The sequence below is a fragment of the Gadus chalcogrammus genome, chromosome 15 (genome assembly GCF_026213295.1).
Source record: "Gadus chalcogrammus isolate NIFS_2021 chromosome 15, NIFS_Gcha_1.0, whole genome shotgun sequence".
Classification (NCBI taxonomy): domain Eukaryota; kingdom Metazoa; phylum Chordata; class Actinopteri; order Gadiformes; family Gadidae; genus Gadus; species Gadus chalcogrammus.
In genome coordinates this window covers 4,543,927-4,566,770 of record NC_079426.1, presented here as the reverse complement: position 1 = coordinate 4,566,770, position 22,844 = coordinate 4,543,927, and the positions used below count along the sequence as shown (strand labels likewise).

General features: G+C 44.1%; 3 protein-coding genes across 4 annotated transcripts; 2 read left to right on the top strand and 1 right to left on the bottom strand.

The window, feature by feature from the left end:
• Window positions 1-34: 34 nt before the first annotated feature.
• mrps6 (mitochondrial ribosomal protein S6) lies at window positions 35-1,055 on the top strand. The gene is made up of 2 exons (XM_056609161.1): window positions 35-530; window positions 884-1,055. The coding sequence occupies exon 1, from the start codon at window positions 165-167 to the stop codon at window positions 522-524; it is 360 nt and encodes a 119-aa protein (XP_056465136.1). The 5' UTR covers window positions 35-164; the 3' UTR covers window positions 525-530; window positions 884-1,055.
• An 850-nt stretch (window positions 1,056-1,905) lies between these two features.
• Window positions 1,906-9,841, top strand: psap (prosaposin). Of its 2 annotated transcripts, none has more exons than XM_056609153.1 (14): window positions 1,906-2,104; window positions 3,649-3,782; window positions 4,133-4,207; window positions 4,338-4,463; window positions 5,610-5,819; window positions 6,154-6,297; window positions 6,420-6,476; window positions 7,203-7,349; window positions 7,643-7,735; window positions 7,823-8,006; window positions 8,981-9,144; window positions 9,241-9,321; window positions 9,528-9,635; window positions 9,726-9,841. In XM_056609153.1, the coding sequence occupies exons 1-14, from the start codon at window positions 2,071-2,073 to the stop codon at window positions 9,756-9,758; spliced, it is 1,590 nt and encodes a 529-aa protein (XP_056465128.1). In that variant the 5' UTR covers window positions 1,906-2,070; the 3' UTR covers window positions 9,759-9,841. The 2 variants fall into 2 exon arrangements, with proteins under 2 accessions (XP_056465128.1, XP_056465129.1); XM_056609154.1 differs by having other exon boundaries at window positions 1,968-2,104; window positions 8,984-9,144.
• A 93-nt stretch (window positions 9,842-9,934) lies between these two features.
• On the bottom strand, window positions 9,935-18,452 carry slc29a3 (solute carrier family 29 member 3). Its single transcript, XM_056609158.1, has 6 exons — window positions 18,268-18,452; window positions 16,587-16,893; window positions 15,461-15,543; window positions 14,628-14,854; window positions 12,510-12,672; window positions 9,935-11,762 (listed from the first exon to the last, which is right to left on the bottom strand). Exons 2-6 carry the CDS (start codon window positions 16,890-16,892, stop codon window positions 11,117-11,119), a joined length of 1,425 nt encoding a protein of 474 aa, XP_056465133.1. The 5' UTR covers window position 16,893; window positions 18,268-18,452; the 3' UTR covers window positions 9,935-11,116.
• Window positions 18,453-22,844: the final 4,392 nt, after the last annotated feature.

The window sequence follows — 22,844 nt, the reverse complement described above, 5'->3', positions numbered from 1 at the left end:
TTGTATGTTATTTGTTCAAAACAGTGGCGCGTAGTTTGTACGTCATCAACAACCGACGCCTTTGAACCATGGTCATGTCATCTTGCGACTAGAATTGCTACCAAATATATCATACATTTGAGTTCTGTGCATTACTCCGTTGTTCTTTTCAAACAGACCGAACCATGCCTCGCTATGAACTGTCGCTTATACTCAAGGTGATGCAGAGACCCGAAACTGTGGCCACCCTGCGACGGACGGTGGAGACCTTGATGGAGCGCGGCGCCGTGGTCAGGGACCTCGAGCACCTGGGAGAGAGACTGCTGCCCTACAAGATCTCCAAACACAACCAGCGGCACGAACGCGGTGCATACTTCTTGATAGACTTTTACGCAGCGCCTAACATCTATAAGGGTCTGCTGGATCATTTGTACCGGGATGTGGACGTAGTGAGACCGACGCTCTTGAAGAAGGATGAGGTGGTGGCCAAAGGACCCTGCTGTGGGGACGATTCATCAAAGTCCCAGAAAGCCGTCAGTAAATAGATGAATGTAAGCAGCTGCTGATGTTGATACACCAGCAAGTCAATGGGTATTTCATTCTACAGGGCATATGATATGCATTATAACATAATTGCACCGTTAGGCTACTATAATGTTGCGATGAAACCAGTTATAGTACCCAGAGCAATTAAAATGATCAGTGAAAAACATTATTAATGGTGTGTGTGTGTGTGTGTGTGTGTGTGTGTAGGACAACTGAACATTAGTTAAAGAATGTAACCTCAGTTAATAAGCGAAACAGCTTCTGAATCTTTAGGAATAATGATATGAGAGGAGTGGCCGGACTCCTTTAAGTGTGGTTTTCCGTATAGCTATAGCCCTAACTTGTTGTTTTTTTGCAGGTGTGACCTCCAGAAGAGCCATTGCGTGATCAGTTGCTCTGTTGCTTCCTTTCGTACACCATTTTTGCTGGAATTGGAAGTTGTTATAAATAAATATTTTCTATTTAAATTGCTTGAATCCAAGTTATCTCTTATGTTGTTGTATTTTTTCGTTGTATTGTGTGATAAAACTGGATATTTTAAGTGAACTATATTCTAATTCTTAAATCTTCAATGTTCCTCATTTTGAAGACTTCTACAAAAAGGTTGTGCAACTTTGTGATCTTGTTAGTTTACCTTTCCGGCTTTTATGGCTGCCTCTTTGCATGGTCATTAACTCTGTTTTTAGCTCACAGAGGTTTTTTTGTACGAGAGGTTCCTCTAATCTGAGATAACAGGAACCAAGATCCACCTCTTGTTCAGCGTTTTGCCTGTAAATACAGAATGTCCATGAAGCAAACCATATATCTTAAAATGTCTTCAAACACTTTTCAAGGAATTGGACCTTGTTATGTAACCAAAAACTCCAAAGACGTGACACGGTGGACCCTGCAGAATACGACAATCAACCAAATATTAAATTAACATAAGTTGTGAGCAGTTTAGGAAAAAAACACTAATTTCTAATTTAACCTTCACTTTGATTCAGATACCCCTCAAACCAATCCTGACAATCCTTTCAGAATGGAACATAAACTTTGTAAATGGAGCTATCATGTCATGAAATTAATCATCCTTGATTCTGCATAAAGCAACGAAGAGCACATACTCGTAGTGTAAAACAAGGTCTGTTGATCCTTTGCAAAACCATTGCAAAAATCGTTTAAATATTACACAGCATATACAGTGTCAAGCTGAACAGTATTACAGTTGTGATCTTTTAGAACAAATGTATTCATTTCCTGATTTTTAAAATGAAGAAGCAGAAATAAAGTTTAGTTCAATTTGCATCCATTATGCATTCGTATCACGCTCGATCGGTCATGCAATCATTCTCAAACCGAAATAGGGATAAAGTGATGAGATCACACCCTCCATGGCGCGCGCCCCCAGACAGATGGAAGCGGGGGCGCGCGTCACATGTCTCGAGACGGAGTCACCTGACGGTGAGCCATCATAAAAGCAACAACAAGGCCTCCGCGCTGCATTGCAGAGACCGCGTCCATCCCGACCCACAGCACCTTTCAACACCCCACCACTGCGCAGTCATGCTGCTTCTCGCTCTGCTTTTCGTGTCTTCAGGTAATATGAGATGCGTTTGATTAATTTGTTCAGAAAAAAAAAGGGTTTCATAAACGTGTGGTTGCGTAACAAACCCGGGGTTATGTAGTGCGACAACATGACGCCGTAGGGCGATACTCGGGTTAAGTAATAAACGTATAGAAACTACAGAAAAATATAATTAATGGTGTTCAATTTAACACCGATACGTGTGGTTAGTGAAGGAAAGCAGTGAACGTAGCACGGCCAGTGATTGTGGTTTGGGAAGCTAAGGTAAGCTAACTTGTTTTTGTTCCATGAAGAAACCCCCGCAATCTTTTGCTCTGTTGACTTGCTTGATCGCGAATGATTTTTAGGATTCTTATACATTTTTAAAGTCTCAGAAGAGTGTCGAGCCCTAAATAAGTTGTTAGTTAATATTTCCTTAATGGTTTCGTTGGTGGAGCTTGTTAGTAACAGTTAGCTGTGGTTAGTAACGTTAGCCACTGGTTGGAGCTGATTAGCTCTAGAATGACGGTAAACAAGTACTCAGAGTTTGGACATTACAATGATCTAGTGGCTATTCACCTGTTTGAATCGTCTTCTATAATGTGGAATATTTCGATGAAACTGGTTATAAAGGGAGGATCGTTACTCGGCGGTTTAGCTGCATGAACGAAATGTTCCCACAATACAGGAAGTGTCGCTTCATCAATAATGAAACTCGGGTTAGACAGAATCCTTAAAACTGTATTTCCATTAAACCAGTTTATTAAACTAGTTTAATTTTCTAAAAGGAAAAAAAAGACTCGATACTTGAGTTTCATGCAGTTTGTCCTTTGTGATTCTAAATGAGCTTTTTTGTTATCTCTGCTATGCGCGGCTGCAGAACCAATGTGGCTTTCTTACGATAAGATGTCACACACGGTGAAATATTTATATAATGTGCTGAAAATATTTGCGTGAATCATAAGGACCTCTTGTTTAGAACATGCAGAGATAAGTCTTGGACTCTTATGGGCTGCTCTTTAAGCGTGGGGTGTTAGTTACTTATTCCAATCAAGTTATTTATTCATTTTGCAAACCAGGAAGTTCAACCTTTACCAAATTAATCACCCCTTTTTGAAGAAAGATGGGTAGTTCCTTATTTGTATTGCTACATCCTCAAACTAGAAGTTTGCCATTTGTGTTAAAGGTTTTTGTAATAATCCTTCTCTTGGTGAAATGGGAACCAATCTTGTTGAGTAGTTGTCATGTGAGCTTTGCTATTGTTTTGTTGACTCAAGCATGTACCTGCTTCCTCTTAAACCTTCAGTTGCAATCAAATGTCATTGTATAACCTTTGTTCTTATCTGCTAGACGGGTTCACAACAAACATACTATTTGCACATCATGCATTCGGTCGATGTTTCGCCAGGGGTTACATAGCCAGAAATGCATGCACGTGACATGATCCTGAGTTTGTCTATGTAAAAACCAACACCCTGCCTTCTGCTGAGTAGGGTTTTATCCCATCTGGTTCCCCGTTTGAATAAACTGAGAAACCTGCATGAGTCTCAAGCTAATTATCTCCCTCTGCCCTTCAGCGGTCGCCACCCCCTTGCTCGGGATGGAGCAGTGTGCTCGTGGACCCCCCTACTGGTGTCAGAATGTCAAGACTGCGTCCATCTGCGGAGCGGTGACCCACTGCCAGCAGAACGTGTGGAACCAGCCCCAGATGGTGGGACACACGCCTGCGTCTCCCACATTGTAGCTGTGATAAAGTGATGGGCGTGCCCCAGTTTAACAAGTGTACTCTTGTTGAAACTCAATGCATATACCTTACTGTACTGCGATGTATTGTTCCACCTCATTATTGTAAGTCGCTTTGGATAAAAGGATCTGCTAAATGCCCTAATTGTAAATGTTGAATACCCTGTGTATATGTAGTGGCTGTGGTATTTTGATACATATGTGGGCTTGCGTCTCTTCAACGCTTTAAACTATCAGGATCTTCGTAACTGAGCGACTGACAAGTTTTTATGCTATGCTGCAGTCGTTGGTCTGAAAGGCTTGTTGTTTGTGTTGTAGAAAGCGGTGCCATGTGACCTGTGTAAGGAAGTGTTGATGGTGGTAGAACAGCTGCTGAAGGACAACGCCACTCAGGTGAGATGGGCGAAGTGTCCTCCTGAAAACACCTGGAGTCAGTTAATGACTAACGTGTGAGATATGTTTAATTTCACAAAGTGGGGTGTACAAAAGGTGTCTGACAACATAAAAAAAAAACGGATTTCAGGCGGATATCCTGAGCTACTTGGAGAAGGCATGCCAGCTGATCCCTGACAAGGGTTTGACTGCTGAGTGCAAGGAGTTGGTGGACAGCTACTATCCCATCATCATTGGGATCATCACCGGAGAACTGGTGAGTTACAGACAAGGCCGCCATACAAGGCCGGCTAGGTCCAAGAGGAACCAGCCGGTCTTGGACGTAGCGGCTGGGGCCTCCCACTCAATAATGCCTGCAGCTGGTCTGCAGACATGGGGTGTCTAACCACGAACCCCCTCATTTGAGAGTCAAATACTAGACTACCCATCCCCTGTATTTTCAATAGGAATCGAGAGTAAACCATACCTTAAAACAGTCCTAGCATGGCAGCCCTCTTGACATATGAGGGACTACGTCCCCTGTATTATTTTAGTTTTTTGTCACATCAATTGAGATGAAAGCGGGGGGCACTTAAATGAAAGGAGAAGTGTCTGTGAGGGGAAGTGAATACTATTGAATCAGGGCCATTGATGGAGAAGTGAGTCGGGCCTCTCCTTGGGAAACAGGGACCTTGTTGTGCAACCCTGCTTCTGCACATGACTAACAACGTTGTGTGTGTGACTCCCCCTGAATCTTTAGTATCGCACCGGTTGATTAACTGTCTTTTTAGCGTTGTGACACTGTTGGACAATTGTGTGTTTTTCCATTAAACCAAACTAGTTTAACTTTATAAAAAAAAAAAAAAAAGACTTGATACTTGAGTTTCATGCAGTTTGTAGCATTTTTGTTATCTCTGCTATGCTCAGCTGCAGAACCAATGTGGCTTTCTTTCTTACGATAAGATGTCCCACACAGTCAAATATTTGTATAATGTGCTGAAAATATTTACATGAATCATGAGGACACCTTGCCTTGTTTAGAACCTGCAGAGACAAATCTTGGACTCCTATGGGCTGCTCTTTAAGCTTGGGGTGTTAGTGGACTGATATTCTACTCTATGCTGGTTCCTTATATTTACTTCTTTTTTTTTTTTTTTAATGTGTCTTTCAATATTGAACTAGAATTTGGGTTGTTATTATACAGTAATGTCAGCAAGACATTGCTTCGTTGAGCCTCATCTAATATCGTACTTTAATATGATTTCTATTAGACGTTTTATTGTTAACATGATGCAACTCGTCATATTTATAATAGAGCAGCACTATAAAGTCGGACTGGTTTACTACCGGAGTCGGCAGACATGACGGCGCCGGATCCGGCTGTGCTTCGCGGGGTCTCACCCCCATGGCTCTGTGTTTTCAGGATGACCCCGCTGTGGCCTGCGCAGCCATGGGTCTGTGCCGCTCCCAGCAGCTGGTCATGGCTCAGTACCTGAAGCAGATCCAGTCCAACGAAATCCCTCAGCTGGACCTGGCCCAGCGCGCCTCGCCCTTCCTCCTCAACGTGCCCCAGCTCCTGTTCCCCCAGGAGGCCCCCAAACAGGAGGTCCCCACACCGAAGGCCGCATCTCTGGTATGCTGCACACGACTCCCCCTGACTTTCCATTCGCAGTCGCGTGTGGATTGAGAGTGCATGGCGGCAGTAGCTCAGGAGGTAGAGCGGGTTGGCTAGTGACCGCAGGGGTTTGCTAGTTTGAACACCGGCTCCTCCTGGCCTAGTGTCGCGGTGTTCCCGAGCAAGGCAGGCACCCAACCCTAACTGCTCCAGACGAGCTGGCTGTCGCCCTGCACGGGTGACTCCGCTGGGTGTGTCAAAGTCGGGCCACACTGTAAAGCGCTTTGGATAAAAGCGCTATGTAAATGCAGTCCATTTTTAAATGGCGTTTAACAGATTTGTATCTTTTCAGGGGGATTCTGCCGTGTGCGAGGACTGCGTCAAGTTCCTGACCGACACCCAGCAGCAAGCCAAGGCCAACGAGAGCTTCGTCAACTCTCTGATCGAGCAGATCGAGAGCCAGTGTGAGCTGCTGGGCCCAGGAATGTCTGATCTGGTAAGGGCCCGGAGCGTTTAGTCGACACTGTTGCCTCGTTTGAACCTTGAGGGATATAATTGAGGCCATATTGTTTGTTTACTCTGTGTGATGACACTGGATTTTGGTTATTTTCTTTGCAGTGCAAGCAGTACATCAGCCAATACGCCCCACTTGTTATCCAGCAACTCTTGTCTATGGTAGGTCTTTGTCTGCTTGGATTTTTTTTTAATGATACGTATGCTTATTCGGAAATACCCTAAGTTGAGCTAAATGAGACGGTTCCTGATACTAATGGCTCGTGAAATGAAGCCCATTCTGTTACTGCAAGACCCCTGCTCCCTTTGCCTCTCTATTTTAATTCTGACATCTCTTTAATCACTTGTATTTGTTTTGACCATTATTTTCACACCCATCCGTTCATCCGTCTTCCTGCTCTGTTTCTTCCCTCCTGGGTTCATGTTTGCTGCTTCCCAGGAACAGGTAGGTCTCTCTGTGATCTCTGTGATCTTCTCCCTTCGGCTCTCGCTTCCTCTTCGCCCACATCATTAGAGCAGCTCACCCCCAACCTGCATGAGTTCCAGTTTCGACTGTAGCCTACTAAACCCAACCCTCCCTACTCATACCGGTTTTGGATAAACAGTGGTTTACTAATTTAGATTAACTCGACCTAGATTGTGTAACTAACGGGGTATATTTGTATTTGAGTGAGTTTTCCCCATTTGAACTGCATGCTGCTGCGCCTTCTCGGTTGGAGAGGGATGGAGATGTAAAGGCCATTTGTCTAACTAACAAAGCGGGGTTTGGCTCCTTGCATGACGGGTTGCCTGTGGTTTATTTAAAGGGACCCTTGACTCGGTGAGGCACTCGTGTCCACCTCTGTGGTGAGTCGGTGACGTTAATGTTTTTATGTCGCCTGCCCGCAGGAACCCAAGGACGTCTGCACCCACGTAGGCTTCTGCCCAGCGTCCATCAAGTCCACTCCCATGATGAAGCTGCAGCCCGCCAGGGCCGTTCCTCTTCAGAAGCTCGTCCCCGCTGCCAAGCTGGACTCTGCGCTCAAGCAGGCCAAGGTAAGTCCGTGGGTGGCCGACGTGACGCCCTCCTCATGAGACACACCCGGACCTTTTAGAAACTGAAAAAGGTGTGGCAATGTCGATGGAGCCATGTTTTAAAAAGATTATATTGTGAATCTGACCTGCTGTGAACTAATCCTGGCAGGTTTGGTCTAATAAAAAATGCAATCGTCCACATTAAGAAAATGTATGTAAAAAGTAAATTTAATCAAACTCGTGGTCCCTTTAGGACTCAAAGTGTGTGCGTCGCCCTCGGCTGGTTATTTTAAACATTGCCCTTTCTCCTCCAGCCCATGGTTCGTAACAAGGAGGCCCCCCAGTGTGCCGTCTGTGAGTTTGTGATGAAGGAGGTGGAGGGCATGCTGGAAGACGAGACCACAGAGGTGGGTTTTGTGTCCTTGTCGTGCATCATGTCTGCAGCACATCCATTGTAGGTGTGTGTCTGACCCTGTTGTTGCTGATCTCCTCAGGCGCAGGTGATTCACACCGTGGAGAAGGTGTGCAACATGCTGCCCGCCACCCTGACCGCTCAGTGCAAAGACCTGATCGAGGCGTACGGCGAGGCCATCATCGAGCTGCTGGTCCAGCAGGCTGACCCCAAGAGCATCTGCACCGTGCTGGGACTCTGCAAGGGCGCCCACCGCAGCCTTATCCGTGAGCTCCCATCTCTTCCTGATTCTGTTCTGAGGTTTGAACGTGGGTAGGGTTGGTTTGAGGCCCAGCTGAAAGGTAGAGGGTTTGATTCCCTAGCTATGTTCGAAATCGTTCCCTGTCACGGATAAAGTGCAGTATATAGGGTGCTCGCCATTTTGTAGTGGTGTTCGAATTCTCTGGTTAATTTCATGCACTATATAGTGCACTTAAAATACCCAAAATTTGAGTGTGCATACGATGTTCCCTACATGTTACTCCCGTATACCACAATGCAATGCGGTCGTGTTTTTGCGGAGAAGAAGCTGAATAACCGTGAAAACAAATACATTTAATGTTGGAGTCTCCGGCTTTCGGTTTAGAAATGTCAACAATTTATTTGGGTTTTAACATTCAAAATCAATAAAAAAAAAACGTCATGTAAACAAAAAAAAGTTTGTTTACATGATGTGGGCGCATCTGTCTGCGTCACACATATTCATACGGTTCATCTACGTCATGTTTTCTGGAACGCCGCCATTTGCACGACCGATCTCGGCAAGTATGGCCGCCCACACCGCTCATCTGAATGTTGGAGAGATGGATATCTGGAAAAAAAACGATTTTAGTCTCCGATCCTTATTTGTTACCCCTAGCTTTTTTTAAGTCCATTAGTATCGGCCTCACGCTTGCCTCAAATCAATCTTCATGACGTATATATTTATTTAGTCCACAACCCCTCCCTATTCAGTGGAGATATCTTGAAAGCGTTCAAGAGCACTTTTAGTCCATGCCTAACCTGTTTCTTAATCATGTGTAGCAGCTTGTATTCATTAAAAGTGTTGGCTTAATTTCAAAGGAAATACTTTCAGAAGAACTGAAAGTTTTCTTTTTATGGCCTAGAATTCATAAACTGGATAGTATTTTGGATTTCTTCTCAATCCAAACGTTTGAGCGTATGTAAAACAAAAGGCATGAGTAGTGTATTGGCTGTGCAGCAGCGTTGGACCTGGTGAGCTACAAGACGGGGGGCTTCTGCGACGTGTGCAAGATGGCCGTGCGCTACGTGGACGGGATCCTGGAGCAGAACGCCACCGAGGCCCAGATCGAAGCGGCCGTGAAGAAAGTGTGCAACTTCCTCCCCGAGTCTGTCCAGACAGAGGTGCGGTGCCCTGGCCTTATCCTTCCTCTCTGTTGTGAGCTTTTCTTATCTGTGTGTACCTAGTTCTGATTCTAAAGACCCCTCCTGTGTCTACAGTGTGACCAGCTCGTTCAGCAGTATGAGCCCATGCTTGTTCAGCTGCTACTCCAGATGATGGACCCAGACTTTGTGTGCATGGTAAGGACCGGGATGTGACTCAAGTAACCTGAATCTATGATAGTCTCTTGAGATTTATTTAAATTGCTTGTCCGCGTGCTGTGGCATTATCACCAGGAGGGTGGGAGTTCAACTACATGATAAATTGACTCCATAAGCTAGGCGTGTTGGGCAGCTGCTGCTTGTGTATTGCCATGCTGATGTCTGTCGTGGTGGTGCCTTAACAGAAAGTGGGGGCGTGCCCGGAAGCAGGGCAGAAACTCCTGGGCGCGGAGGAGTGCAGCTGGGGTCCTGCCTTCTGGTGCAAGAACATTGAGACGGCGAACCGTTGCAATGTGAGTAGTGGGGCGGCAGCGCGGCAGTCCTTCAACAGTGAAGTCGTGGGTGTGGGGCTGGTGTTTAACCCGTTGGCTTTTGTCTTTCAGGCGGTGGCTCACTGCAAGCGTCACGTTTGGTAACAAACGATGAAGACTCTTGAATTTTCCACTTTGTGTCTTTAGGTAATAAAGATGAAACACTGTAGAGCTGCTTTCAATTTTAATCTTTTTTTTTTTTATCCCAAGTCTTCATCACTTGTTTTTGAAATGCCTTGAAGCGTTGAGGGAAGGTTTGGGTTTTCGGGGGGGGGGGGGGGGGAAATGGCGTTTAATGAGGAGGCTTGCAGCTTTGTTTTTTTGATTGATGGGACCCTGGGTAGGGGTTTGGAGCTTAGCTTCTTGCAATGTGGACGACTTAGTGTGTCAGTGTCTGTGTCTGTCACTGAAGTATTCTAAAGAAAAGGCATGTAATATTGTGACCACAACTCTCCTTATAGCTGGCTTATGGCTAAGCTAATTAACAATGTTTAGGGTCTGAGGTTTTAGCAGTTCGACCGAATCTGATCCAAGAGTTAACAACTGTTTATATTCGTTGTCCAGCCGTGATGTTGAATATGGTAACGCTGACCCAGCCCACCCTTCACCTCCTGTTTGTACGTTCCTGCAACAGTCTGTGTGTATATTTGATTTCTGACTTACTGTAAGAATCTTGTTCGTTCATCAGTGAAGGCGTCTTATCTTGAGGAATGTCAGGTGATTGGTTTAAATTTTAACACTTGAATTAAAATGATTGGATTGGACTTTCAGAACATCTTTTTAACACTTTGACCATTGTCTGATTTCATACAAAAACGTTGCTTTAAGAATGTGTGGGGAAAAATGTTAATGTTTAACATCTTCTATTATTTGCAAAGTGTTCTTTGACCCTAGGGACAGAAGACTGCTTTATCTAAATTGACATGGGTCTGTTTCAGTTTACTTGGGGGGGCTGCGGCTGAAAGTTAGTTACAAAATGACTGGGTGCATGACAATCGTTGTTGTTCAGCGAGTTGTTCCAGAACTAAACTTAAGACCTGCTTTCATTTAAATCCAAGCGTAAGAATCCCGATAACAAAGACTTAACTTTGTACTTAAAATATCTTTATAAAACGTGCAAGTACATGTCAATCATTAAAACATAACCCCACAATATGAAATGTACCAACATTTACTTAAATGCTTTGCTTAATTAATGCTACATTTAAGGACCTTCACGTTCTAAAGCCTGGCATAGGAGCAGACAATATAAATGGACTTTGTAGTTTGACTTTGTGCTGAATTCCCAGTCATAACTTATTTACAAGGCACTCTGTCTTCACACCATGAATCTGCAACTAAATTTAACAATTAAACTATATACACGTGTACCGTGCTAAAAACTGTTCCATTAAAGTCCAGCAGGGGGTGCCACAGCACCATTTCAGAACGGCTCTTGTAAGTACGAGTCCCCTCTTGTCTTTTCAAATGCTGTGTACGATGACCACTGAGAAGGCCGAGCCGACCGCCAGCCCCAGGGTGAGAAAGAAGGACATGACCACCCCCGTGGCCTCGGCCAGTTCCCGGGGCACCACCTTGGGCCCGTAGATCATGGGCAGGGTGCCCAGGTAGCCGTTGGAGAGGCCCAGCAGGCAGTTGAAGGCGATGGGGTAGAGGTCGTTGTCGAACAGCACCGTGTGCAGGTGGTCCCGCGGCTGGTAGTTGCAGAACATGAAGAGGGGCAGTAGCAGGGTGCGGCAGAGCACCAGGGCGGGCAGTACCCTGCTGGTGGGACCGGGCACCTGCAGCCAGGCCGTCACCTGCCGCCCGCAGAAGTCCGCAGTCTGGTAGAGCAAGAAAGAGCTGAGGGGCACGAAGTAGGTGTTGGTCCAGGGGCTCCCCGAGTCCTTGTCCACCGACTGGATGCCCGACGAGAGCGCCGGGAACACCATGATGGACACGGAGAAGACGTAGAAGACGCTCAGGCCCAGCACCCAAACCTTCCTCAGGATGGGCAGTAGCGGGGGCACAGAGACGCTGCTGCTGCTGCTGCTGGCCGAGGACGGGCCCCCGGGGGTCCCCCCACTGGGGGGGCACGGCCCGCTGCACTTGGCCAGTGACATGTAGTGTCTGTGAGGTAGTAAAAGAGTGGTACTTTATTATTCATCCACCCCCCCCCCCCCCCCCCAGAAACTGCAAGGGGCGGGGTTAAGGGCTGATTATGGTCCCACATTCCCGCAACGCAAGGGGGGTTACGGAGCCCTTACGTCCTTGCGGACCCTCCTTGCGTCAACCGCAAGGGCCTGACGTGCGTCGAGGCGACGCAGCAAGGGCTGTGATTGGTCCGCTTACTAAAACCCAACGAAGAACCATAAAGGTGTCACGAGTGCGTCGAAGCGTCTGTGTGGTCGTTGCGCGAGCATGGGAACATACTCGGCCCTTTACGCCTCATTTCCTGTTTCACTGCAGAGTAGCTTTCAGAATGGGATTGTGTGTGTTTCTAAAGTGGTCAGTCCACCCAATGTTGTTTTGAAACCTTTACAGACACCTTTTACATCGTACTCCTGCTGGCTTAGTTTGTGTCACCAGTGACGTGCTTATAGAGCCCTGCCTCAAGCCACAGGATTGGTCGAAACACAGGAAGTGAAAGAATGTGCGACGATCAACGAGATTCAAGCTTTCTGTCATAAGACTTAAGATGTAATAATTATCGTCTGATTTGTGAGATTATAAGAGCAGCAGATACATAAAATACCTATCTATGTATATATATATATATATATGAAAAGATAAGTTGTGTTAAAAGTATGAATAATGCAAAAATATACCAAAAAAATAGGAAAATCTTTTATTTGTAATTATATATTTTCCACTTACCGTGCGTAGGCTAGCCTTGGCAGCAGGAGGTATGTGACGATGCAGATGATGATGAAGACGTCTGCGGTCAGGAAGTAGGCCAGGGCGCTGGCCGTCACCTCCTCCGTGGCCGCCAGGTCGAGGATGGCCACCACAGCGGTCAGCGTGCCGCCCATGGCTTGACCTGGAGTAAGGGGGGAGGGAAGGCACGTTAGCAAGACAACCCATCAATGTCTTCATCAAAACCAAAAGAATGGTGTGACACAAAGGGGGAGTGACATTGTCTCGTCTCTGTGGTGGCTCTGGCTCAGTTGCAAGAATTTCATGTTCCAAAATGAACATAACTTAATAATGTTGATGATGAGCAAAAAACAACAACACACACTTTGACTCTTTGCTTGCATCCCAGCCAAAAGCATCCGGGTTGAAACACCAATTTGCCTAACCCATACCTGCTCATTAATGACACATCTAGAACTCAATTCACAGTGACTTTAGATTAAAGCTTCTGCTCAAAAACAAATGAGTTCTAGACATTCATTCCTTCATCTCCTCACGCCTGGACCATTGCAACAGTCGTCGCCTGCCTCGCCCCAAAAGTCCATACATAGGCTTCAAAGAGTACAGAATTCTACTGCCAGGCTCCTGAACAGAACCAGCAGGAGTGAACATATTACTCCAATTCTTGCATCTCTCCGTTGGCTCCAAATTGACTGGGGAATTAATGTACAATTTTTATTGCATTTACTCCATGACCTTTCGCCTTGCTACATCACGGAAATACCAGTGCCCTATTGTCTCAATCGAACATAAAGGTTTGTAGGCAAAGGTCTACTGGCAATTCCTGAGTCCCGCCTTGTTACTAAAGGGGACAAGTCCTTTTCTGTTTTAGGTCCGAAACTTTGGAATGCCCTGCCTGAGCAAATAAGGTTAGCCTAGCCGATTCAGTGACATCTTTTAAGTCCCTCCTGAAGACGCACTTGTACCGCAAAGCTTTTGAAGACTTTAAGTTAAAATGTTGTTCCCTATGTTTTGCCTGGTAAACTTTTTTTCTATTGCATTTTTGTTGTTGTCAAATGTATCATTGTATTCATATGCATGTATTGACATTGGACTTACTTGTTCTTAGATATTTGTATTGTTTTGTTGTTTTGTAAATCACTCTGTAACTCTATTTTGAAAAAAGTGTGCTGTATAAATAAAGATATTATTATCATCATTAAAAGTATTTTCTTTTTAATGAAGCACATGAGGCTCATTGAGATAAAAATCAATCACATTTTAGACAAGGTCAAATTTCCTGAGCATTCAAAACCATAGTGATAAAGGGAACATATTATACCACCAGGTGTGAGTGGGATTAGCCTTACAAGGCGTTTGAAAATCTGCCCCATATGACATCACTAGAGGGCGTGTCCATCTAGATCTTTGCTGGATAGATCAGTCTACCAGCCTACCCAGTGGACTGTAGCAAACGTTGATCATCTAGCCAGCACAGATATAGGTGGACACGCCCACTAGTGATGTCATATGGGGCAGATTTTCGAAACGGCTTGTAAGGCTAATCCCACTCACACCTGGTGGCATAATATGTCCCCTTTAACTGTTACGTATTTTAAGAATCTAAGCTACCCACACATAGACCCAATGAAGACCAAACATATTAGCCGTAAATACCATACATAGCCACAAGGGGAGCCTTACTGAAGGCTGCAATAGATACTTTATCCACAGAGGGCAGCACCACAGACCAAGCGAGGAAAACCGAGGATTACGTCCCACCGGTTTTCTCCAAGTCTTCCGGCCCTCCGAGTCCATAAGAAAGCCTCCACATCGTGGAGACAGGGAGAATTCTTCAGGCTGAGCTAGGGCATCGGTGGGTTAATGTCTTGGACCAGCTAGGAGAACACTCTCGCACGTGCTAAGGCACATCTTCAATCTCTCTTAACTTCAGAGCATCAGTTTACCATACCGAAAATACTTTATACAAATAAAGTATCTTTAAAGCTATTCCTTTGGATTCGACCCCTCTTTCCTTGAAGAACATGATATAACATTCTGCTGGCCTACATCCTACAGTTGGGTTTTGGGCGCCTAGCAGCCGGACTGGTGAGGCCGTGGCGATGGCTGACCTCATACCTGATATGAGGGCCTGGGAGATCCTCATGGGGAAGAGGCCGCTGATGCCGAACACGCTGCCGGTGAACAGGTTGGAGGCTCCGCTGACCACTGCCACGGTGGCCAGCGTGCCCGCGAAGAACTCCCGCTGGTGCGCCGACACGTCCACCTCCACCAGCACCGTGGTCAGGACGAACAGCAGCAGGATCACGCCCAGGGACGACAGGACGCGCGTTCGCGGGGAGACTCTGTGGAACAAATACCAGCAAAATGTTACTTGACTAAAGGCCATTTTATTCACGTAGACCTTAAAGGCAAGGCAAGGCAACTTTATCTTTATAGCACTTATCACATAAAAGGCACACTCAAAGTGCTTCACGTAGAAACATTGTCATACAATACAATTCAATAATAGATAACAAAAGGAAAACAAAAAGGCATAGGTCGGCTTGGCTCAGGAGGTAGAGCAGTTGTCTTGTAACCGAAAGTTTGTGTCGCTAGTTCGATCCCCAGCTCCTCATAGCTGAGTATTGATGTGTCCCTGAGCAAGACCCCTTTATTGTCAATGCAAAAACATAGGGAAGGAACATGGAGTTCCCGGGATGGTTTGGAGTGCAATGGGTGCCACAACAAACAAAAAAGCTCTTTGATCCTCAGGTGGGCTATGTCTGCTAGGGCTTAACACACGTCTCCAGGTGTCACGCTCACATTTGTTGTCAAGACAGAGATCACAATGAGGGAATCAACAGAATAATAAAGTAAATGCATAAGAAGTGCTCATGTTAATCCACCCAAAGTCTGAGGGGCATATCAGGTGTAGCGTCTTGGTTTTGTAGTGCTCTGTGCCAACACACCTGTTGACCAGGAGGTAGTTGAGAATCAGACACAGTACAGAGGGAACCGTAGATGCGATGGACAGGTAACTCTCAAAGTAGTCCTGAAAACACAACAAAGAGCAACGACACAATCATTATAATACACACACATGCCAAAAAAGGAAGTGAGAGTTAGGAAAAAAAAACGATACTGTATCCACATAATTCCCTCTGCTCTGTGTTAGAGGGTTCAGTGTTAAGACACAAAACAAGAAGCCAAGGCACTGGCTTTTCTTTGGAGGACTGGACTAACTTGGACTTCAAGTGTTTCAAGTTGAACTGTTCAACCCTTTCCCCTGGTTTTACATTTTGGTGCACGGGTTTCTAGAACATACAAATTAGGAGACTAATGTGCGAAGTTCAACTTAATTCTCTCGCTCCGTTTCAGCTGTCATGGGGTCTCTGCTGCTGTCAAAATACATACATGGCACACATGCGTTCTTGCATCCCAAATCTGCTGGTGACTTGGACGGTGATCTAGTGTGCAATGTGACCAATTCAAATGAATAAGACCCTTACAGACAGACACATTCCATGTCAAGACTCCAGGGACATCTCACAAAGAGATGGCAGTGTACAAAGTTAAGAGAAATTCACTTTAGAGATTCCAGTTTAAAATCTTTCGAAAAAGATTGACATGTCCGTGTCCAGTATTCAATGTGTATTATAGTATACACATAAGTATTATAGTGTGCAGTTAAAGAGTGCACAGACCAAAAGTAAAATTCCTCATGCAGCACAATCTCAATATTGCCAGTTGGCCTGTTTCATCTTCAATTAATTAATCACGATTCGATTAGATTCAATCTGCTCTTAAATAAGGAAAATGGCTCAACTGTGTTGCAAAATACAAATGCACTTTATTTTTTCTCTTCACCTTAAACAACAGGTTTTAAGTGCAAACTTGTACATTTTTAGACAGTTTAAACTTGAGCTGGAAACAAAACTGTCACAAGTCTCAAAAGTGCAATTTTACATCGATCTTGTGCCCTATGAATCGATATTGCAAAATGTTAATGAAATCGATCCAAAATCGATTAAATCAATTGTTTTACCCAGCCCTACTATATGCATCAATATCTCTGGTCAACGTAGCCACACTCACGATGAGGTCGGAGCGGGCCTCCCGGCCGGCTGTGTGGTTGCTCAGCTTGTACATCCAGTAGTGTTTGGCGGTGATGAAGAGGTTCCAGGGCAGCAGGGAACCGATGCCCATCAGGAAGAAGGAGATGTACACCAGGCAGTAGGCGTCCTTGGGGCTGTGCCTCGCGGCCAGCGGCAGCCCCGCCGCCGTCGACTGCTCGTTGCCCAGGAGCGGCTCGCCGTCGTAGGTCCGCTCCGGGTCCTCGCAGTCCTCCTCCTCCCCGTACACGGAGTTGACGCTGGGATGGGCGGTCGGCGAGCTGTCCATCCTGAGGCCCGCCCGACAAACACACGCAAGGCCGAAGGGAGGGAGAGGAAGGTGAGTTCAAAAGGGAGACGAGGGAGAGGGGTCTACCAGGGGAACCGTGGGGGAGATGTGAGAGGCAACACAACGGAAGAGAGCGTTTAGGGTTGAAATTCGACGTGACACAGCAATGGTGTTGCTTAACCGTATTTTCAGCGCCCGTTACTTGTGGAGACCTACTTGTGAATCGTGGGGGGGGGGGGGGGGGGGGCTTTTGACTATCTCCGGTGGGAAATCATAGCATTATTATCTCGTTTCGACGAGTCGGAGTCCTTCAGAGTGCAAGGGACACTGGTTGTCTGAGGAGGACACAGTTAATCCTCAGCTATGGAGACACAACACTCATGTCAGTCTATTGTCTCCAAAACACCAGTCGCTTCTGACCCAAGCAAGTCAGAGAGATGGGTCATTTGGTATTCTCACATTACCCAGGCTGGGAAATGTCATATAACACAGACAAAGGGAAGAGGGCACCATTGCAGTACACCACCTCACAGAACCGTTTAAGAACTTAATCTTGTCCATGATCTTACATATTATATTTGTCTTTCAAATGCTGAAAGCATTGTTTTAAGCATTACAACACAAATAGGATGAGAGGATGTGAAACAATTGCTGTCCTTTGGCAGAAATGTGTACCTCAGCATGTGTTATATACAATTCTGTACTCAGCAGTGACCAGCGGTTCTTTGGGGCATTGGACCCCAAGAAGAACAACAAAGTGATGTTCAAGGTAGATGTTGTCCGCTTCAAAGTCACAGTGCTTTGAATGTCGTCCCTCACCAGAAAAACACTTCGTATGCAGGTCAGCAATTGAATGAGTCGGTCAGAATCCGTGACGCAACAGGAGACAGAGACTGGGTCGTTGTGCAAACACGAGACTTCCAGGATTAGCAAGCAAACAAAAATTATTATGGAAGTACTTTTCTTGTGCACATGATGTTGCTACCGCTTTCGACAAAACATCATTGGACTGAATCATGAAGTTGTGCAGGGCTGATGTGGCAACCCTGAAGTGTCATGTGCTGGTACCGAGGAGGAAGCAAACCCATTTCCACTGGACAGTCGTTTTCATTGATTGAACCAAATACACGCAAAACAATGCAATGACATGCACAATATTTATGAATTAAAATTGTCTCACCGGGAAGCGAGATCCAGAAGAAGGGTTATAAAAATAAGGTAGCTCTTGCATAAACAACATCACAGTTGTGCTCCAAATAAAATAACATAGAAATTCAACAATCTATTGATTAATTAGTATATTAAATACATTTAGTGAAAGAAAAGGCTTCCAAATTTCAAGGAACACCATTGTGGATATTGAAAGTAGTACTACCTTCTGGCTTTGTTCGTCGGGATTCAAATTTAGCTCTCGACCGGATTCCCATCCAGGATGTAAGTATTTAATTTATGACTGCAGGTTATTTCGTTAGTTCATTGACAGATGTCATCGTTGTAGTTGTTTTCGCCGCTTCAGAATCAGAAACACGGCGACGCGCCGCTGTCAGCTACTTCCGGTATCGCAATGTCAAAATAAAAGCTTCCGTTTACAAACACGGACGACACTTACAAAACAATACAAAAAAATACTATACAATTAGGATTGAGTAATTTCAAGTGTCTCTTTGTTTTGAATATATAATAGGAGGACTGGACTAGCCCAAATATATAACTTTACGTAAACCAGTATCTTTTAACCTATCAAATGAAGGCAAGGCAAGGCATGAAAGAGGATGTTAAAACGTGTTCCATCCTTCCAAAGACATAACGTTACGTTAACCGATGTCCATGATCCTAATTTAACGAAAGCATTACCAAACTAAAAGTTGTTTATAGAGTCATTAAAAGTTTTTGTTGGTGTGTTTTTTTTGTAGACCCTTTCAACGTAAAAGTAGTAGTATAGAAATACAGTGCACAATATATATATGGCCACCAGATGGCACTATTGACTCGCATATCTTGTGGCGTGAGCCAAGTTACATGACAGCCGCGTCATTATCTTGTTTATTCGGGCTGAATTATCCTACAGGTGTAGCTTTGAAAATACTGAATTCTTGGTTTTATAAAGAATATGTTCAATGAAATTCAGGTATTAATATCCCAAAGGAAAGATACATTTGAAGGACTGTGTAACATTTCGACATTCGAATATCTGAAAACGACTGTTTGTGTTATACATTTTGATACGTTTTGTAATCATTAGGCTACATTATCACAAATCGTCACCCTCTTAAAGTAATGGCCTAGGTCATATTTTCAAGTTGTTCAGAAAACAGAAAAAATTGAACCATATATAGATTTTAGGATATTTATGAATCATTTCAAACAAAAGGTTATGACAATAGATGACTATTGATATAGAAATAATGATGATAAGATTGCCTAAGTCACTCTGTCTATAGTGACTTAGGCAAAATAAATTGGCCTTATTCACACTCTTGACATAGGCCATTACACTAAAGGGGTAGGATCACATGATCTGTTCAACTGAGGATGTTGGGGATTTTACCAGAGGTGGCCAGCATCACAAAGAGCTGATTTAGGCAAGAAAATCATTTTGGCAAAAAAGTGACTTAGGCCATTACTTTAAGAGGGGGACGAAATGTTTCCAACAATGTGTAAATCCAGAGAAATCTGGTAACGGTGCGTTTCAGTTGGTCGCCTATTAATGGCATCATGACCCCTTTACCCAGCCACTAGGCTTACGCGTAAGATATCAGCATTGTTCATAAAGCTATTCTACGTGTGATTGTTATGACCACAGATAACAGCACGGGGTTTCCCGACAATTTAGTTCACCACATATCGATAGCTACAGCTGTATGGGTAGTCTACGATGTATACTAGCAAGGTAACGTTACTGAACGTTATCGAACTATACTTGCAGGAGATCGAGAAAACATAACCTGAGTACGACATTCAAACATTATCTTGTTCAGGAACATGGTTTTTGCCTGATTTACGTCAGATGCATTTCCACTGGAATTGTGCTGAAGACAACTCCCATGTTCCCATGCCACTGTGCAACTTCTTCAAAGAACGTCTTTTATTGTTTTGATTGAAAGACCCCTAGTGGAATAAATGACATATATCTCCAATAGCCACTCAGGGTTTGTATCTGCTCATTGATTTCTAAATAAATCAGTGTTTCAAATGGATATGGAAATCAGTGCTCCGTGTATTGTGTAATTCTTGGTTTTACATCAAGACATGCTCATATAATAAAAAACACACATCATAATACTATTGTTAAACTAAGAAATATAATTTATTGCATAAAAATTGTATTTAGATACAGGTAAGAAGGCTAGACATATATTTACAATTGTTTGTTTTTACAGGGAGAAAACATTTGAACAGAAACCTGTAATTTTATGTTTGTGTTTTGTAAAAACATTGTGGACTGACTTTAAGAACAAATGCACATCTTTCCATTTAGGCAAGAGCAAATTGCAAATCGATTCAACCCCCGGATCATCTCTCCCGACGCTGTGACCACAGATCCAATGTGTACTCAAGAACTCAACAACAAATAAACACTGACGATTACAGTAAGCCAGTCTTTTGCACCACATTTGGGGCTTTGGAGATGGCAGTCCGTGGCTTCAAGGTACCTTGCGAGCCACTTTACTGGGGTCTCCTCAGGGAGGCGTTTGTTCGTGATGTTTGTGGCCATTCCGTCAGCCGTAGTTGTCGTACTTCCATCACGTCTGTGGTTGCCTCGGTTAGTGGTTCATTCCTTCAGAGGCAGTTGGAGAGTCTCCAAAGAGACGACAAGTGTTGTCCTTTCTCTTTTTTGTTACACTGTCATTTTAAGCCACTCAATGCTACAAATCAATCAGAAAACCCTGTCAGTGTCCTGATCTGAAAAAATATATTTATTCTTTCAGGGAACAAAAGAAAGAAAATGCTTCACTGTTCTTTTGTACTTGCATAGCACTTACAAAGAGAATTGACAAGTCAAAGCCAACACACTTGTGTCTGCATGTGCCTGTTTGTACACACGCACACACAAGAACACTCACACGCTTATTTTTAGTTCATTCACACAAAACAGTGAAGTGACTCACTGTTATAGAGGAGGGATACTGCCTGTGTTTTGGTTTTTCGGGTTGGGAGATTTTAACACTTTTTTTTTGCTTCAAAGGAAAATAAAAAATAGCAATTCTGGGGGAGAAAATGATGATAACGATGACAGCATTTGAATATAAGCATTAATGCAAATAGCTTGAGGACCCTGAGCAAAAAGCAGGTGGTTTTTAGTAAAAAGCGAAGCAATCTCAAATAAAAGAAGCAGATACATATAGAAATAAAAGGGGGTATAACTTGAGAAACGCATACAAAGATGGGTGGTAGAAAATAATTAAAATGGTCTTGAGGTATAGTTCCTGGTCCATAGCTAGTTGATACAAGGCAATTGTAATCCATTGTTTAACAACATTATCCGTTAAAACCAATAGAGAATTGCTTCAAATACAGCGAAGCAAAGTGTATACAAAATATAGCTTACAGTATATCTACCTGGACATGTATGCCACCTCTCATGTTTTCAAATACAATTAACATCTTCAATAAATATACTGTTTTGAAAAGAAAAAAATAACCCTCTATTTGCAACTCCGAAAGCCACTGTGTGCCAAAGATGGCTACTCCATGATTAAACAGCAGGACGATGCTAAGAGCTGTGCAGTGATACTCTTAACGACCAGAGCAATCGCTGCAAGGCCAGGGAGAAACGAGGGGAAAGACCAATCCACGAATATGGATAATAACTTAGAAAGGAGCGTTCCTTAACTTTGAAAGGGTTTTTGTTCATGACCGATTGGGAGGAATGTGGCAGAGCAATGGAGGGTAGCAAGAGATAGACATCGGAGAGACAAACAAAAATGTTATCGCGGTATTCCGTGCCAAAGCTCTGAGACATTAGCCGATACAACATAAAACCACCAGCCCATCTTGAAACTAATGTTTCAATCCGACCTCCTGCATCATGGAAAGATGCCCCTTTATTAATGCAGCCGAAATCATAACCACTACCACCCAACACAATTCTCTCCTTGATGTTGTTTGCTCAGAGTCAGTCTCCGTACGACCAGTTTTTCTGTGTTGCTGTCTGGTGGTGGATATACCATGAGCAGGATCGACCCAGCTCAGCACAGCCTGCCTCTCCCTCTCCCTCTCCCTCCCCCTCCCCCTCCCCCTCTCTCTCTTTAATACAAAGCTGGAAAATGAGAACATGAAGACATTGCATGGCTGCTGCAAATCAAAAGCCCCTGCCAATAGGTGTTTAATCATGCACTTTCATGCTGCTTCCAGAGTATGGGTATGAGATAGCGTTTGATTATGTGTGTGTGTGTGTGTGTGTGTGTGTGTGTGTGTTTGTGTGCACGAGGAAGTGTGTGTGTGTGCATGTAATAACATGTTTTGATTCAATCAATACTTGGATTTTCGTCTTGTGCTTCCTAGCAATTCTATATATATTTATATACATACACAGATGACGGCAGAGCATGTTAATTCTGTAAGAACATGATTGACAGTGCTTGAGAGACATATATGGACACCTATCTCAGGCGACCATATCTTCATATTGGTTTTCTTTCAATATGCAATGTCTCTCGATATACTTCTTGCAAAGCTCAAACTGGTTCTGATCCATCAGTGGACGGCTAGCATGGGAATGGGGGGACGGTGTAAACATATCTAAAGTGAGTGATTGGGAGACACAGAGAGAGGGAGATGAGGCAGAGGTCTTAGGTATCCTGGAACCAAATTGATTTGTCCTGTGATAAGTTGTGCAGGGATGTGCTTATTCAGAGGCAGGTCGTCTACCATTTTCATTATTGTGGCAAAGAAAAATATATATGTATGTTTGTGTGTATGTATATATATATATATATATATATATATATA